The following is a 15,507-nucleotide window of genomic DNA, read 5'->3' on the forward strand; positions in this document are numbered from 1 at the left end:
AGGTCAAATTCAATTCAATTCAATAAATATTTATTGAGTGCCTGTTATGTACAAAGACTGCCAAAGCCAGGGAAAGAAAATTTGCTTTTCATAAAGCAGTATAATAAGAAGAAAAATCAAGCTCACCACAAGGTTCAAGTTCTGATTCAAGCAATTTTGACCTCTTCTAGAAGTACCCAACTCACTCCCTAGAATGAAAGTGGGTCCCAACACAGAAGAGCTTACCCAAAGAACAAATCTGCAGTCACATTTTACAATGATAAACTTTTTAGGGCACTGACTGAAATATGAAAGCATTAGTTCATTAGCAACATTACTCTTTGCTTTTGAACTAAAACTCAAAACACTTAGTATTGGAATTAGGCTAAAAACTGCATTATAGTCACTGACTCAAAGGATTTTAGAGCTAGCTAAAGAGGACCTTGGGGATCATCAATACTAACTCCCTCCCTTTGAGATGACAATACTAAAACACTGAAATGGAACCTAATTGAGAGTCAGGCACTCTCTCCATTACAGTAAACAACTGCCCGGTGTATTTGTTTAAATGTATTTAAAGAATTTTAAGCAGACCTCTCTGTATATGTCCGCATTGTTTGACATACATAAAAATATATGTCTAATCTATACATACTGTATATTTCAATAGATACATGAATATGTATACACATACATACAAATTTATATTCAATCGTATCAAAGCAAAAGCACAAATATAAATAAAAAATTTACAAGAATGTTAAAACCCATAAATTATTCTTGGAAACCCCTGGATTTATTTTTTATTTTTTTTTTAATTTAATAAATCTTTATTGTTCAGATTATTACAAGTGTTCCTCTTTTTTCCCCCCAAAAGCTCCCCTCCACCCGGTTCCCACCCCACCCTCTGCCCTTACCTCCCCCCCACTGTCCTCATCCATAGGTGTAGAATTTTTGTCCAGTCTCTTCCCGTACCCCCCCACACCCATTTCCCCCTGAGAATTGTCAGTCCACTCCCTTTCTATGACCCTGATTCTATTATATTCACCAGTTTATTCTGTTCATCAGATTTTTTATTCACTTGATTTTTAGATTCACTTGTTGATAGATATGTATTTGTTGTTCATAATTTTTATCTTTACCTTTTTCTTCTTCTTCCTCTTCTTAAAGAGTACCTTTCAGCATTTCATGTAATCCTGGTTTGGTGGTGATGAACTCCTTTAGCTTTTTCTTATCTGTGAAGCTCTTTATCTGCCCTTCAATTCTGAATGATAGCTTTGCTGGGTAGAGTAATCATGGTTGTAGGTTCTTGCTATTCATCACTTTGAATATTTCTTGCCACTCCCGTCTGGCCTGCATAGTTTCTGTTGAGAAATCAGCTGACAATCATACAGGTGCTCCCTTGTAGGTAATTAACTGTTTTTCTCTTGCTGCTTTTAAAGCTTTTATTTTTTTTTTATTTTTTTAAATATATTTTATTGATATTTTACAGAGAGGAAGGGAGAGGGATAGAGAGTTAGAAACATCGATGAGAGAGAAACATCGATCAGCTGCCTCCTGCACACATCCTACTGGGGATGTGCCCGCAACCAAGGTACATGCCCTTGACCGGAATCGAACCTGGGACCTTTCAGTCCACAGGCCAACGCTCCATCCACTGAGCCAAACCAGTTTCGGCTCTTGCTGCTTTTAATATCCTTTGTCTTTTGCTCTTGGCATTTTAATTATGATGTGTCTTGGTGTGGTCTTCTTTGGATTCCTTTTGTTTGGGGTTCTGTGCGCTTCCTGAACTTGTAAGTCTATTTCTTTCACCAGGTCAGGGAAGTTTTCAGTCATTATTTCTTCAAATAGGTTTTCAGTATCTTGCTCTCTCTCTTCTTCTGGCACCCCCATAATTCTGATGTTGGTACTCTTGAAGTTGTCCCAGAGGCTCCTTACACTATCTTCAAATTTTTGGATTCTTTTTTCTTTTTGCTTTTCTGGTTGAGTGTTTTTTGCTTCTTTGTATTTCAAATCTTTGACTTGATTCTTGTGTTCCTCTAGTCTGCTGTTAGGTCTCTGTATATTTTTTATTTCAGTCAGTGTACGTTTAATTTCTAGTTGGTTCTTTTTCATATTCTCAAGGGTCTCGCTAAATTTATGGGCCTTTTCTAGAAAATTCTTGAAAAACCTTATAACCGTGGTTTTGAACTCTATATCTAGTCGTTTGCTTTCCTCCATTTCTTTCATTTGTGATCTGTTTCTTTATCTCCGCATTTTCGCTGCTTCCCTGAGTTGGTAGAGTAGCTTTGTGTGCTAGGTGTCCTATATGGCCCAATGGCTCAGCCTCCCCAGTTACCTGAGGTGGACGCTCTTGGTGCACCCCTTTGTGGACTGTGTGCACAGCCTTGTTGTAGTTAAGTCTTGATTGTTGTTGGTATCACTGGGAGGAACTGACCTCCAGGCCAATTGGCTGTGAGGATCAGCTATCTACGCCAGGAGAACTTCTGTGCTGGAGACAGCCTTGTGAGACAAGACTTGCAAAATTGCAAAAGCCTCCACACTCAGCTTGGATGGGGCAGAGTCTCAGGGCTGAGCAGACAGCCTTGGCTTCCCATCAGCTCTGCCCTATGAGGCCCGTGGGTCTCAGTGTCCCTCAGTAATCGCTACAAGCACCTTTGAGAGAAAGCCACCCTCGAGTTTTACCCGCTGCCAGACAGTCCAGTTTCTCCCCCAATGAATTTAAATTCCCAGATTCTCACCCAGAACTGGAGTTCAGCGCAGTCGGGAGCTTCCGCCTTCCTCCTGCTAGAGAAAGCCAGTGGCACACTCAGCAGTCAGTCCTCTCTGCGTGAACTGGTGCGCGTGCCTCCAGACCTCTGCCTTTCGCGGCTCCCCTGAGTTTCCGTGTGCTCCTCTCTTTTCCCAACAGTCCAGACTCCCCCCATATGAGTCTGGGATCCCAGGTCTCACCCGGAACTGGGGTTCAGTGCAGTCGGGAGCTTCCATCTCTCTCCCGCTAGAGAAAGCTAGCCAGGCACTCAGCCGCCCGTCCTCTTCGCACGCGTGTCTATGTACCTCAGCCTTTTGCAGCTCCTCTGAGTCTCCGTGTGCCCCTCTCTTTCCTTCTAGTTGTAGAATTTCCACTCAGCCAGCTTTCCTGTGGTTCTGGATGATGTCCGTTCTGTCTTTTAGCTGTAGTTTTGAAATTGTTGTTCGAGGCAGCAGTTTAGGTGTTCACCTATGCCGCCATCTTGGTTTCTCCCACTCTTGCATTTAAAGAGTTTCCTGACTTTGCCTTAATTAAAATTTCCAACCAATAGGTAACAAAGAGGTATTAGGTCACCCAACATATTTCTTGCAAATAAGGTCAAACCAGCCCCTAAAATGTATGAAAGAAATTATACTGAACCAAATGGAAACTTTAACAGCAAGAAATTGTGTCTGCATGGTAGCAGACTTACATTACGAAACACACCTCACTTCATGGGGCATTCAGTTATATTAAATCAAGTAATGTACCCACGAAGTGAAATAACCATTTTTAAAGACAATACGGAAAGCCTGAAAGAATGCCTTGTCTCTGCTTCTCATGTAAATGTTGTAAGAGGTTCTGTATTATAGTTACATAAAAGTACATCATCATGATAAAAAGCATCTATAAGTAGTTTGGGTTTTTGGTAGGCAGTTAGACATGAGCAGAACAAAGATGATGGGCCAAGTACAGGTCACAAGGGCTAAAAGCCCCGAGTGCCTACCATCAGGCAAAACTGGGAAAACAAGGACCTCGCCCCTAGGTAACCTTTCCTGTTCTAGCATATGCTGGTAATACAGTTCAGACTCTCCCCTGATCTTTCCTCCCCTGGCCTATTGCTAGTCATGTGGTTTTAGACCACCTTAGAGGAGAAACAAGAGGCAGAAGGATAACTTCATACAACCCCCAAACAAACCCTTGCACTAACCCCTAGGGATAACATCTAGACTTCAGTTGTGTTTCAGCTCCAGGACCAGAAAAGCAGCAAAACCAGACAAGGGATGCATGGCTGGCCTCAGGACCAGATGCACTGACTAATGACCCCCTGCCCTGGTGCCAACCACTCAACCACGACCCTGAAAGGAGACACCTGGAAAGCTGATGAATATTCTATTGAGATCCTCCCCCTGGGACCTCCCCTAAAGCCTCCACCCTTAAAAGCCCTTAGGACAGAGAACCCAGCACACTGTTCCTCTCAAAAGCACACCCATGCTCTTCATGTTCCCCTTTGCTTCCCCCAGGCCAGGCACCTTTAGCTTTCTCTCTCCTAAGCTCCAAGGCCCTTCTTTTACCTTTGTAACTTATTTCCTGAGCCTATTTCTTATAGAGCTCACTTCTTCTTCCTCTCTGAATTTCCACATAAATGTTCTCTTATAGTTTGAGTCTTGGCTCTGAACGCTTTCTTGGCCAGAACTTGAGTACAGAGGTTGCTAAACCAATGTCTGGTCTGACCACTTGTCTAACACCTGGAGTGGTTATCACTGCCAACAGGTCTTTCCATTTGAATTCAGCAAATCATCACTAAATGTACAAAAGGCAAAATGTATAAAGTATAAAATGTAAAAAGTAGAAAAATAATATAAACTCTCCCTATATAGAATAATAGTTGGGCAAAACAAGAAAGTTAGCATATAAAATTGGATTTGGAGAAAACTAACAATTCCTCTATGGTTTTCAATAAAGATTTCTTTAGAAGACTGATATAATGAAGCACCATTAAAAAACTGATTGGTTGTAATTAAAATGGCAATTGTGTATTTATTTGTTTGCAATTTTTCTTCCAAATAAGAAAAAATTGGAGCCCAGCTGGTGTGGTTCAGTGGTTGAATGTAGACCTATGAACCAGGATGTCACCAGTTTAATTCCTGGTCAGGGCACATGCCTGGGTTGCGGGATCAATCACCAGTAGGGGACGTGAAGGAGGCAGCCGATCTGTTTCTCACATCAATCTTTCTTTCTCTCTATCCCTCTCCCTTCCTCTCTCTCTAAAAATCAACAGAAACATATTTTATAAAAAAAAAAAAAAAAAAAAAAAAAAAAAGAACAGAATTTCCTTAAGGGTAGAGAACATCTCTAATCGCACTGGTCTATCGCCTCACCTAATGTAGAATCTTGTACATAGTAGATGTGCAATAAATACTTGATGAAGGGAAGGAGGAAAAAGAGGAAAGGAACAAAGGAAGAACCTCTCACAAGAAACTAATAATACAAATAGGAAGTCTATAATATATGATAAATCTGTCTAAAAAAGTGAGAACAAACTTTGCAGAAGAATTTGATCTTATCAAATACAGGAGTAAAGATACTCTTGACTTAGTACTTGTTATAGAAGGAGGCAGAATCATATTACTCCACGGAGCAGTGTGCTTGAATCTATATACTATGAACATAGACATTAGAATCAATAAAAGCTAGGATGTGGCCCTGCCATTTACTAGCTTTACAACCTTGGGCCAGTTTCTTCTTCTGGAAACCTCTAAGGATGTTTAATTCTTAGAAGAGGAAACGTAAAGTGCTCTGCACAGGCCCTGGCACATAGTTGACACTCATTATTTTTTAGTATTCCTTCTTCTTCCATATGTTATGTTATACCATACATGACAAGATCCCTTCAGGTTTTGCAAAGGTATGAGAATTAGACCAAAGGTACTAACCACTTTGTAGATCATTAAGAGCTTTTTTACCTCCTAAAGTTTTTCATACTACCTGAAACTCTTAAATATGGAATGTTTTGTGCAGGAAAGCAGCAAATAAAGCTAATAAGCCCAGAGCAGTTCTCCTGAGTACATCCTGATACAAAAATTTTAACAGGTAAAACATTTAATAATTGTTTTATTATTGCTATTGGAAGATACTATGAGTAAGCTTAACAATTATTTAAATATGAATATGTTAAAAAGCTAAAACTTAAAATATTTTCAAAATGCTTCTTTCATTACTAGGGGGGAAAATCACTTACAAATATATTTTAAAAATTTAAAACCTTTAAATATATGCCCAAACAGAGTAGATAAAAATAGCATCCTGGCATCATTTAAGTCACAGCATGTTTCTAAGATGATTTTCATGTACAGGGTGAGAAATTATTTCCATTTCAATGTTTTACTTATTCACCCACTTAATTGCTAGAAGACAAGTAAAAATATATATTGTTTATTCTATAACATACAATTTTAAAACACATGGTTAAACATTATAAATATTATATCTTAAATCACTTCCTGATAACCCAAGATAAAATTTACAAATGCTCTCAAAACTTGTGTTTATTTCCTTATTTCCCTTTTGTCTGAGTGGAAGTTAGTTATCTACGAAGGGTTTATTCTTCTACTTGTTCTTAGCCCTTCCCTCTCACCCTTATAATCAAGGATGCCACTTTACCAATTACTTCTACTTACTTTACATCTTAAATCTTTCCCTACTAACATCCCTTAACTACCATCTACTAACATCTCCTACATCACCCAGAACACGAAGTTACGCTCTGCTCAAACAGTTAAGGCATCATAACTTCCTTCCTTCACTGGTTGTCACAATTTTAGAACAATTTCTAAATAATCCACACACACTTTTTTTTTTTCAATCTAGCCCCATCGTATAAGTGAAACTACTCTGAAAGATCAACAGTGGTCTTTACTCATGAAATTCAAAGACTTCTTAAATTTTCATCCTACCTGATATTCTCCACTTGAATTTGATTTTCTCAGAATTTGAAACTATCTCCTTATTGATGTTGTCTCTACCCAAGAAATCAAAATGTTCCAATTATTTTCCCACCTCTCTCCTCACTGTTCTTTGAAGCATTATTTTCCCATAATTGCCATCGAATTACAGATACAACCTGACATACAGCCAAAAATTCCAATCTCTGACTTTTTCTCTGACTCTCACTTACTCTGCCTTGCTGATCTCTTACTGATCTATAGCCTGAAATGCTACCTCTATAGGCATATCTACCAAACATATTCTCTAGTTTCAACTTCTCTCTTGAACTGCACATTCAATTTTTCTGACTTCAGAATGAATTTCACTCTGGCATGTCAAACTCAACATGGTCAAAAACAAATTTATCATGCACCAACTCCCAAGCTTCCTCTTTTTCTTCCTATGTTCCTTATATCATTAAGAGCATCACTGCCTTCAGAGTCAACTAGGCTAAAAACCTCAAGAGTCACTTTCACTTCGCCTTTTCTTTCATTCTCTATATCTGAAGGGTCACCAAGACGTATGAATTTTACCTCCAAAATACCTCCCACATTTGAACCAATATTTGCCATACCTACTGTCAATTCTCTAGCTTAGCCCTTCACTATATCTTGCCAGTCTGTTTTAATTTCTCTTGATCATTATTACCACTTTTAAGTTTATTTTCTTTTAATCCTCCTTTGTAGAGGCAAGAAAGTTATCTATCTCACCACAGCCTTGACTTTCTCTGCTCAAAGACTTCAATGGTTCTTTGTCTAATAAACAAAGTTCAGATTCCTTGACAGAGTTATAAAAGCCTCTTCATCTTCCTCTAACACACCTCTCTCACTCCACAATCTCCCTTTACCCATTATTTCTTCAACCTATGCCCTCCACCTCACTGGAACCCAAAGCATACAAATTAATAGCTTGATAGTACCTCCACCATGCTGCATTCTACACCAACGTTCACCTCTGCCTCATACTATCTCACAGCACTTTATTTATACCATATTATAGCACTTACTGCATTTTACAGGCTGGTATGATTAATTATAAATCTCTATCTCTAGAGTTGGGATATGATAAATGAATAAGGAAATCAATAGATAGTATATAAAGCAACTTTGAAAGAAAGAAGTTGATTCAAAATCTGAATGATTAAAATTTTATACCAGTTAAAAGATTACTAAGTGATTAAGGCTTATGCTACATATATGCCCTATATCACAAGGTAACTCCTGGGAGGATTCCTTTAAATCTTTTATTTTATCAAAAGTTTTTTCTAAAAGTGACAAGTAGCACAGCATGGATGGACCTGGAGATTTATGCTAAGTGAAATAAGCCAAAGAAAAATACCATGATTTCACTTATATGTGGAACATAATGAACAAAATAAACAAACAAAATAGAACCAGACTCACAGATACAGAGAACAGATTGACATCTGTCAAAGGAAAGGGGGTTTGGGGGGGGGGGGCGGGGGGCTAGGTGGAAAGATGAAGATTAAGCAAAAAAAAAAAAAAGTAAACAAAACTCATGTACACAGATAACAGTATGATGATTACCAAAGGGAAGGGGGTGGGGGAAGTAGAAACGGGTAAGAAGAAATAAATGGTGATTGAAAGAGACTTGACTCTGAATGGTGAACACACAATACAATACACCGATGATGTATTATAGAATTGTACACCTGAAAACTATACAATTTTATTAACCAATGTCACCCCAATAAATTCAATAAAAATATTTTTAAATAAATAAACATAATAAAAGTGACAAGTAGCAAACTGTAGGATCATTTAATTTAAGACAAATTCAAAACCTAACTCAGTACTAAACAAAACTGCCCACACAATTACTGCGTTATCATCTATGTAGGCCTACTTGGGCACGTGATTCTGCTAACACAGAACAATTTCACTAAGCGCCGTGGTCGGCAAACTGCAGTTCGTGAGCCACATGCGGCTCTTTGGCCCCTTGAGTGTGGCTCTTCCACAAAATACCACGGCCTGGACAAGTCTATTTTGAAGAAGTGGCGTTAGGAGAAGTTTAAGTTTAAAAAATTTGGCTCTCAAAAGAAATTTCAATCGTTGTACTGTTGATATTTGGCTCTGTTGACTAATGAGTTTGCCGACCACTGCACTAAGAAAAAGAAAATATGTAAAAAAATTTTTAAATATATGGTACTTCCTGTCCCAAGGGCCCAAGGAAGATGATATTCTCAAACCCAACAAATAGTTGTATATAATCCAAGCTTCTTTGATTGACAAACTTTAAAATATATTATGGTCACAATGAAATTTTGAGATAGAGAATGAATTATATTCCAAGCTTGACAAATGTGCTAAATGTACTGAGGATAAAAGGCACAAAAGGCTGTTTGGCATCATTTTTTAAAGACTTTTAAAACTCAGTAATGTAATTTCAAATAAATGACAAGAACAGTGAAACAAAATTGCATGCAGGTACTCAACGTGCTTTGCTCTCTGCCATCAATTAATTACTTTATAATTTCCTGAACTGCCACACATGCTCAGTACATTTAGTATCTATTAGATAGAAAATGGTTTCCTCCATTTTTCATCACCTGGCTAAGATGCTTGTGAAAATCATGTTCAGAAACCTCACATTAATAAATTATCATTCCTACCATACTGATTAGCAATCATTTCCTTACCCTCACCTCAGCACTTCTAGCAAGAGTACCATAATGCTGTTCCTAAAGGCAGTGGCCAGCAGAATCCAAACATACAACTATCTCAACAGTGGCCAGAAAACAAGGGGGCATTTCTCTACTTTGCTGCCACTGTACTTTGTGTAAGTCTGCATCACAGCCCTTTCCATACTAAATGGCAATTATGCATTTTTATGCCTGGCTCTGCTGCTGGTCTCTGAATTCCCTGACAGATTAGGGGTAGAGTTATATCTTATCGAACTTTGCAAACCCAGTATAAGCACTTAATAGGGGCATAGTAGGCTCTCAATAAATGTTTTATTATATAGTGCTTTAAAAAACCCATCTTTGCAACAGCTTTGGAATGGACTCTACATTTTAAGTGTATTTGAGTTCAGATGCGTATTCATGAGTAATAGTCCTATCACTGTACCAAATAGAAATGAACAGACTTGAAAGAGTTTGGCGTCAGCTACTGAGTTATACTAACACACAGAACTAAGGCCAGAAAATATGAGATGCTTTGGGATATGCTACTATTGTTTTTCTCAGTAAATTTACTATGCTAATTCTATGCAACTCAAGTTTTGTTACAAAACACTTTGCATCTAATAAGGAACACAACTGAACAATTACTCTCTTCTCTCAGTGACCTTGCATAGAAAGACTTCCTTCTCTCTTGAACTGTACATTCAGTTAGAACTGGAATCTCAGTTGACCGTTTTAAATTCTAGAAGTCAGGGAAAACGACACAGTTACTGGACTGCTTCATATCCCCTGTAACTAACTAAACTCTTAACCCTGCCCTTTACCTAACTACCAGTTAAACCTGAAATTATGATTTTCTGTTATTCAGAAGCTAAATTCATACTATTGCAATTACTTTACAAAACAGTTAGGTGATGTGTCAAGGGATTAACTTTTGGATTACTAATAAAGTTCCTGATGTAATTACTGGGACAATGTTGAGAATCTAAACTACTTCCTTCACCACTGACAAAGAAAGATGAAAAGATAAACACATGTGAGGATTGCTTGTGCACTACACAATTAAATAAAATATATTTTCAATTAGTAATGATCAATTCCTTTCTATTAATGTGTAATAGAATAGTAACAAATATACTGAACTCTTTTATAATGATTTATGTAGTTTCCCTCCAGGAAGCCCACAAATGTATTCATAAGTGTACAGAACAATTTTCATAACTGACAATGAAGACAAATGGGGTAAAAACCATACAGTACACCTTTGCCAACACCCACACCCACATTCCACTAAGTAGAGACTTGAGATAATTGATTTCCTTGCAAGTCAAGTTTCTCACATGAAGAAGCTAAACGCAAATCCACAAAAGGGTTAATAAAATAAACAATAGCAGAAGCTTAGCTATTAAATATCCATCTATTTTACCATAACTCATGGTGAAATAATTAAAAGTAGATAAAACTTACATTAACAATCAGTTACAGACCAAAATTATGGAGATATTTTTTAATGTTTCAAAAAGAATAACTTTATGTTAACTATAGTTCACCACTTCCTTACATAAATCTTGTTCATTTGATGTCCTGTACAAATTCTGACCACTCAAAGAAGGGGGTGGAGTAGGAGGAGTAGCTCCCTGGCAAAATCTGACCCGTTTTTTTGTCACTCATGTAACAGGTAAGTTAGACGAAAACCTTGCATTCCTTCTCTTATACCGGAATAATGATTTCAGCAATGAGTGACCTTCAATTGAATACACTTTAGAAAAGGAAAGACAGCTAGTATTGCGCCTGCCAAATACATGCAATTTTTCCAACTGCATACTCCTCATTCTTAAGTATCCAATGCTAAAAATCAAAACCTGACCTCAAGCAGCAAGTTGCAGTTCTGACACTATGACGTCATTCTGTCTGGAGCACTTTAATATCACAATTTGAATAAATTGGCAGAAGCTTAAATAGGTCACACTGAAGCCCAAAGCTAAGGATATTTATCTGGCAAAAATATTCTGGCTCTGCAGTTAGCACCACCAGCCACAGAATGATAGGCCTATCATTCATCTAACCATCTGTACTTTCCATAAGGATAAATGAAAATAAAGTAAATCTTATCACCTTCTTGTATTTGCTAATACCACTGACAGTGGCTTTTTATGGCAAATATTTGCACACAGTTACAAACCAAAGTAAAGGTGACTGATACCATTTGATTTCATGGAGGCTTTAGCATATCCCTGCAAAATAATACTTTTTAAACCTCCATTTCTGCAATAATTAAGTTATCAAGAACCCTGAGTCAAGTAAGTTTAGAATTAGCCCCAAATATCTATGCAATAAAACCATAAGGTGCTAAAAACATTTACCAACATGTTAGGGGAAAGTACTATTGCTTCAAAAGCAAGAACTATTAATTCTGGATCTGACATCTTGCTTCATTTCTTCTTGTGAAATTGTAGTTCATCTGAAAGCAACATGCAGAAACCATAGTGGTTTCTGATACTCAGCCCCACACCTCCATCATAAATTTTCCTTTCGTGATAAACAATGTGCAATCAAAAGGTTTCCTGTTTCAAAATGGAATAGATGAAAGAAACTTGAACTTTACCATTAACAACAAAAAAAGTTTCTTAATGAAGATGACTTATCAAAGATGAAAATGGAAATTCTCTCAAATACTGCTTCCTCACTTCAGGACTAATCTTTTTCCCCTGTAAATATTCTCAGCATCACACATTGTGGTTGTCAGGAATGGTCCATCAAAGACTTCTTAAATTACCTGTTTGCACTCTTTTGTTATCTAATTAATAGCAACACAACATCACATTGGATAGAACTAACACTTCCAAAGTATTCTATGGCCATGCACCTGACAAAGAGCAACCAACAGTAAAAACTTTGCATATCTGAGTCATATAGAGGAACTTAGAACCTTGAAGAGTAGGACAAAAGGGGGGAAAAGGTCTCTGCTCTGAATCCAACTTTTCAAAACACAGAGTGGATGTTAAAAAGACAAAAAGAGCCAATCCAAATTAAAAGATTGTTGCCATAATAATAATAATTATCAATTACCAGTATAAATAAAACTGAAGAAACCATATCCAGGGTGACTAGGTCTAAGTACAGGCACAGTCAGACAGAACTTACCACTTTGTCCATGAGTTTCCAAGTTTTCTCCACAGTTCTGCGATCTGCTGCTGCTTGCTTAGGGGGTCCAACTGCATCTTGAATGGCATCAATAATGCCCAAAATTCGTCCTTTTCGGGGATTTCCTCCACGACCTCCGGGGTTTCTGCCATTCATAGAATTTGCCATCTAGAATCTCAGTTCTTCGAGAGGAAATTTTTAAAAAAATAAAAGTTAGGTGGTCATGAAAATACTTACTCAAGAGAAAAGGGCCTGGTTACTTGCACCCACTATATCTTCCTACATCAATGAGAACAAAATCCAGGGTCCCAGATTCAACTTTTCAAAAGTGTGTGAATTTGCACTCTCAAGTTCTACACACAACAGGTTTAGAAGCCAAGAGCTTAGATTTGCATTTGGAACACTAAGAGTTAAAAATGCATCCTTCTCACATTTCAAGTAGGGAAGGCTTGATTAATACCCAAGTCATAACAACAAAAAACTTACACAGGTTTCCTCCAACTAGTTAAGAACATAATGTTCTCCCCCTCTCTGCCTTAATTCCAATTCAAAATACTAGAACTGAAGCCCCTGGAAACATTTGTGAGAGCCCTACTTCAAAACCGCCCTTTCACTCAGATTTTTACCAAGTTATATACACGTAAAGATTTTTCTACAGAAGCATAAGAGGCACACATGTCTGTTGTCTACAAAGGCTCAGAACTTGGATATTCCCCGTTAAAACCGCCAATTACAGACACCTGAACAAGGATACGCGAACACACAATTCTTTACCAACGCGGTGAGGAGTTAACCCCAAGTTAAGACCCTTCCTCCACCCCCCCCCCAAAAAAAAGAAATAGAAACAAACAAAAATCCATTTTAAAAGAGAGGGTGAGAAACTGACAAGAGCGGGCACAGAAAGAAAAGAGTTCACTTCTTTCGCTCCTTGCCTCTCATCTCACCCAATGGGGGGGTGGGGAGTGTCCAAAGCTTTGTTTCGGGACGCCCGTGCCCCCTTCCCTGCTCAGGGTCCTCGCCTGTCACTTTCGGACCTTGGCTGGGAGAGGAAGGTGGACGGAGAAGGACAAAGTATCCCCTGGCGCCTCCAGCGCCCGCAGCCCCATCCGTCTAGGGCGCTCGGGACTCGGCTCCCAAGTGCACGCACCTCCCCGGTAGTCTGCAATCCCAGCCGCCCGTCTGCTTTACTCCCTCTTCCCCCTCCCGGGCCTGACCCGCGTCCGGTCTTTAAATACCCTCTTCAGGCTGTGCCTGCGGCGGCGGCGACAGCTGGAACCGGGGCTGTCCCCTCTTCCTCAGCGGCCGGCGCCCGGCTGCCCCTGGGCCCCCGGGACAGAAAGAAACCTCGAGCCTCCCCGGCGCCCCCTTCCCGCCCGGCCTCTCGGCTCCGTCTCTGTCCAGACACACGCGTGTGCGCGAGTCCGACTCGACACGCACGAGCCCACGGTGCGTGGGCAGCCCGGGCAGGCAAAATCGGCGTAAACCCAAGCTCGCGAGGAAGGAGCAACCCAGAGCGTAAGCCAACGAGACGGGGAGACGCAACAATTACCGTCAAGACCAATCCACACCCGCTCTGTCCTCCCGCCCGACTCGGGAGGCCGCGGGACGCCGCGGCGGCACTAGCGGGAGGAGGAGACCACTCGCTGGACACTCCACCCCTGTACCCTACACACACACAGAGACGGGGCGCGAGGCGGGGCCGGAGGCGGGGCCGCTGAGGGATGGACCAATCCCGTAGGCCGGTGCCACTGCCAGACAGCGCGTGGCGCCAATGGGCGGAAAGTGCCTGTCCTCACAGCCACCCGTCCACGTCTTCCACGGTGCACAATGGCCCTAAAGGAAGGATCGCTGGCCGCCCGGCCCAAATGACAAGGGACTCCAAGAGAAATGAGGAGACTGGTCTCACCCGAGAACAAAAGTGGAAAAGAGGAAGAAAATGGAAAAGATTCAAGTCACTAGGGAGCTGACCAATAGGGAGTGGGCCGGTGGGCGTAAGCGTTGGGAGCTGGAGCCTAAGCCAACTGGGGCTGAAAGGCGGGACTTCCTGCTTTGCTCACCTTCCTAGTCTTTTGTTTCATAGCAACGGAGTAGAGCCTGAGAGGGTGTTGCTTCTCTACCTGGGCGTGTCCCAGGCCCACGAATTTCAGTTCCCTGGGGCTGCCAAACTCTTCTACCCAGGACAGCAGCCACTGAGGTCTAGGCATTGCTTCTTGTTGGCTATCAAAAAAGAACTACAGTCACCCCAGCCTCGAAGATGAAGTAGAGACCTCACAGAGAGTAGACTATGATTGCCAAACAACACTTCCGAAATTCCTGAGTGTTTTCCTGTTACAGTTAATGCTGGAGGGATTGCAGATCAAGTATCAGGCTAATGAGAAAGCAAGTAGTTAACTACACTGGCCAAGCAGTCTCCACTAATCATGTCAGGGCAGTGAAACAGATAATGGGAATTGCTAATATATGCATTGTCCCTTTCATTTACTAGAAGTTTCTGCATAAGTGACTGAAGAGGAAACAGTTTTTGTATTTTGTTCCAGTCACCTTCACTCTATGTAGGTTTCTCTCCATCTTAAAAACAAGCTGTCAAAGATTCTGAAATAGCCAACGTAAAAACAGTGAATCTCTGAAGTAGAAGTTGGTAAAAATTTGTTGTGCACATCCCCAAAAAACAGTTTGCAAACTGGGAACTCTCAAACCAAAGCATGGAATGAGGCTTGGGGTATACCGCTAGAGAGCAGCCTATATAATGAGAAAGCAGTGTCTTCACAAAGAATGGTAATTAAGCTAAATTAATGACTAAACTGATTTTATCTTCTTAGGGAAGCTTCAAAGCTATTCTCCATTTACTTTTGATTTTAACACACCTTATTGTATCTGCTTTTCTCTCCCAGCACTTGTATTCTCTCTTTCTGTGGCTCCATATACCATTAGAAAGGCCCATATCTGGCTAGTCTTACAAGGAAAAAGCTACTGTGCTGGAACTCTTCTTTCAACAAGATTATAGATTAAATGCATGCCTTCT

The 15,507-nt window shown here is 40.0% G+C and overlaps 1 protein-coding gene across 4 annotated transcripts in view; it reads right to left on the bottom strand.

Moving 5' to 3' along the window:
• The window catches only part of CBLB (Cbl proto-oncogene B), a 246,417-nt gene extending 232,255 nt beyond the window's left edge, over positions 1-14,162 (bottom strand). For 2 of the 4 annotated variants that reach the window (XM_080654165.1, XM_080654163.1), the window contains exons 1-2: positions 14,035-14,162; positions 12,486-12,667 (exon numbers count right to left, since the gene is read on the bottom strand). In XM_080654165.1, coding sequence (XP_080510291.1) covers positions 12,486-12,653 — 168 coding nt within the window. In that variant the 5' untranslated portion in view covers positions 12,654-12,667; positions 14,035-14,162. Of the gene's footprint in view, positions 1-12,485; positions 12,668-13,632; positions 13,690-13,720; positions 13,825-14,034 lie in introns of those variants that run through there. The other 2 variants (XM_080654164.1, XM_080654166.1) reach the window with 2 other exon arrangements.
• Positions 14,163-15,507: the final 1,345 nt, after the last annotated feature.

The sequence above is a fragment of the Plecotus auritus genome, assembly GCF_963455305.1.
Source record: "Plecotus auritus genome assembly, chromosome: 2".
Classification (NCBI taxonomy): domain Eukaryota; kingdom Metazoa; phylum Chordata; class Mammalia; order Chiroptera; family Vespertilionidae; genus Plecotus; species Plecotus auritus.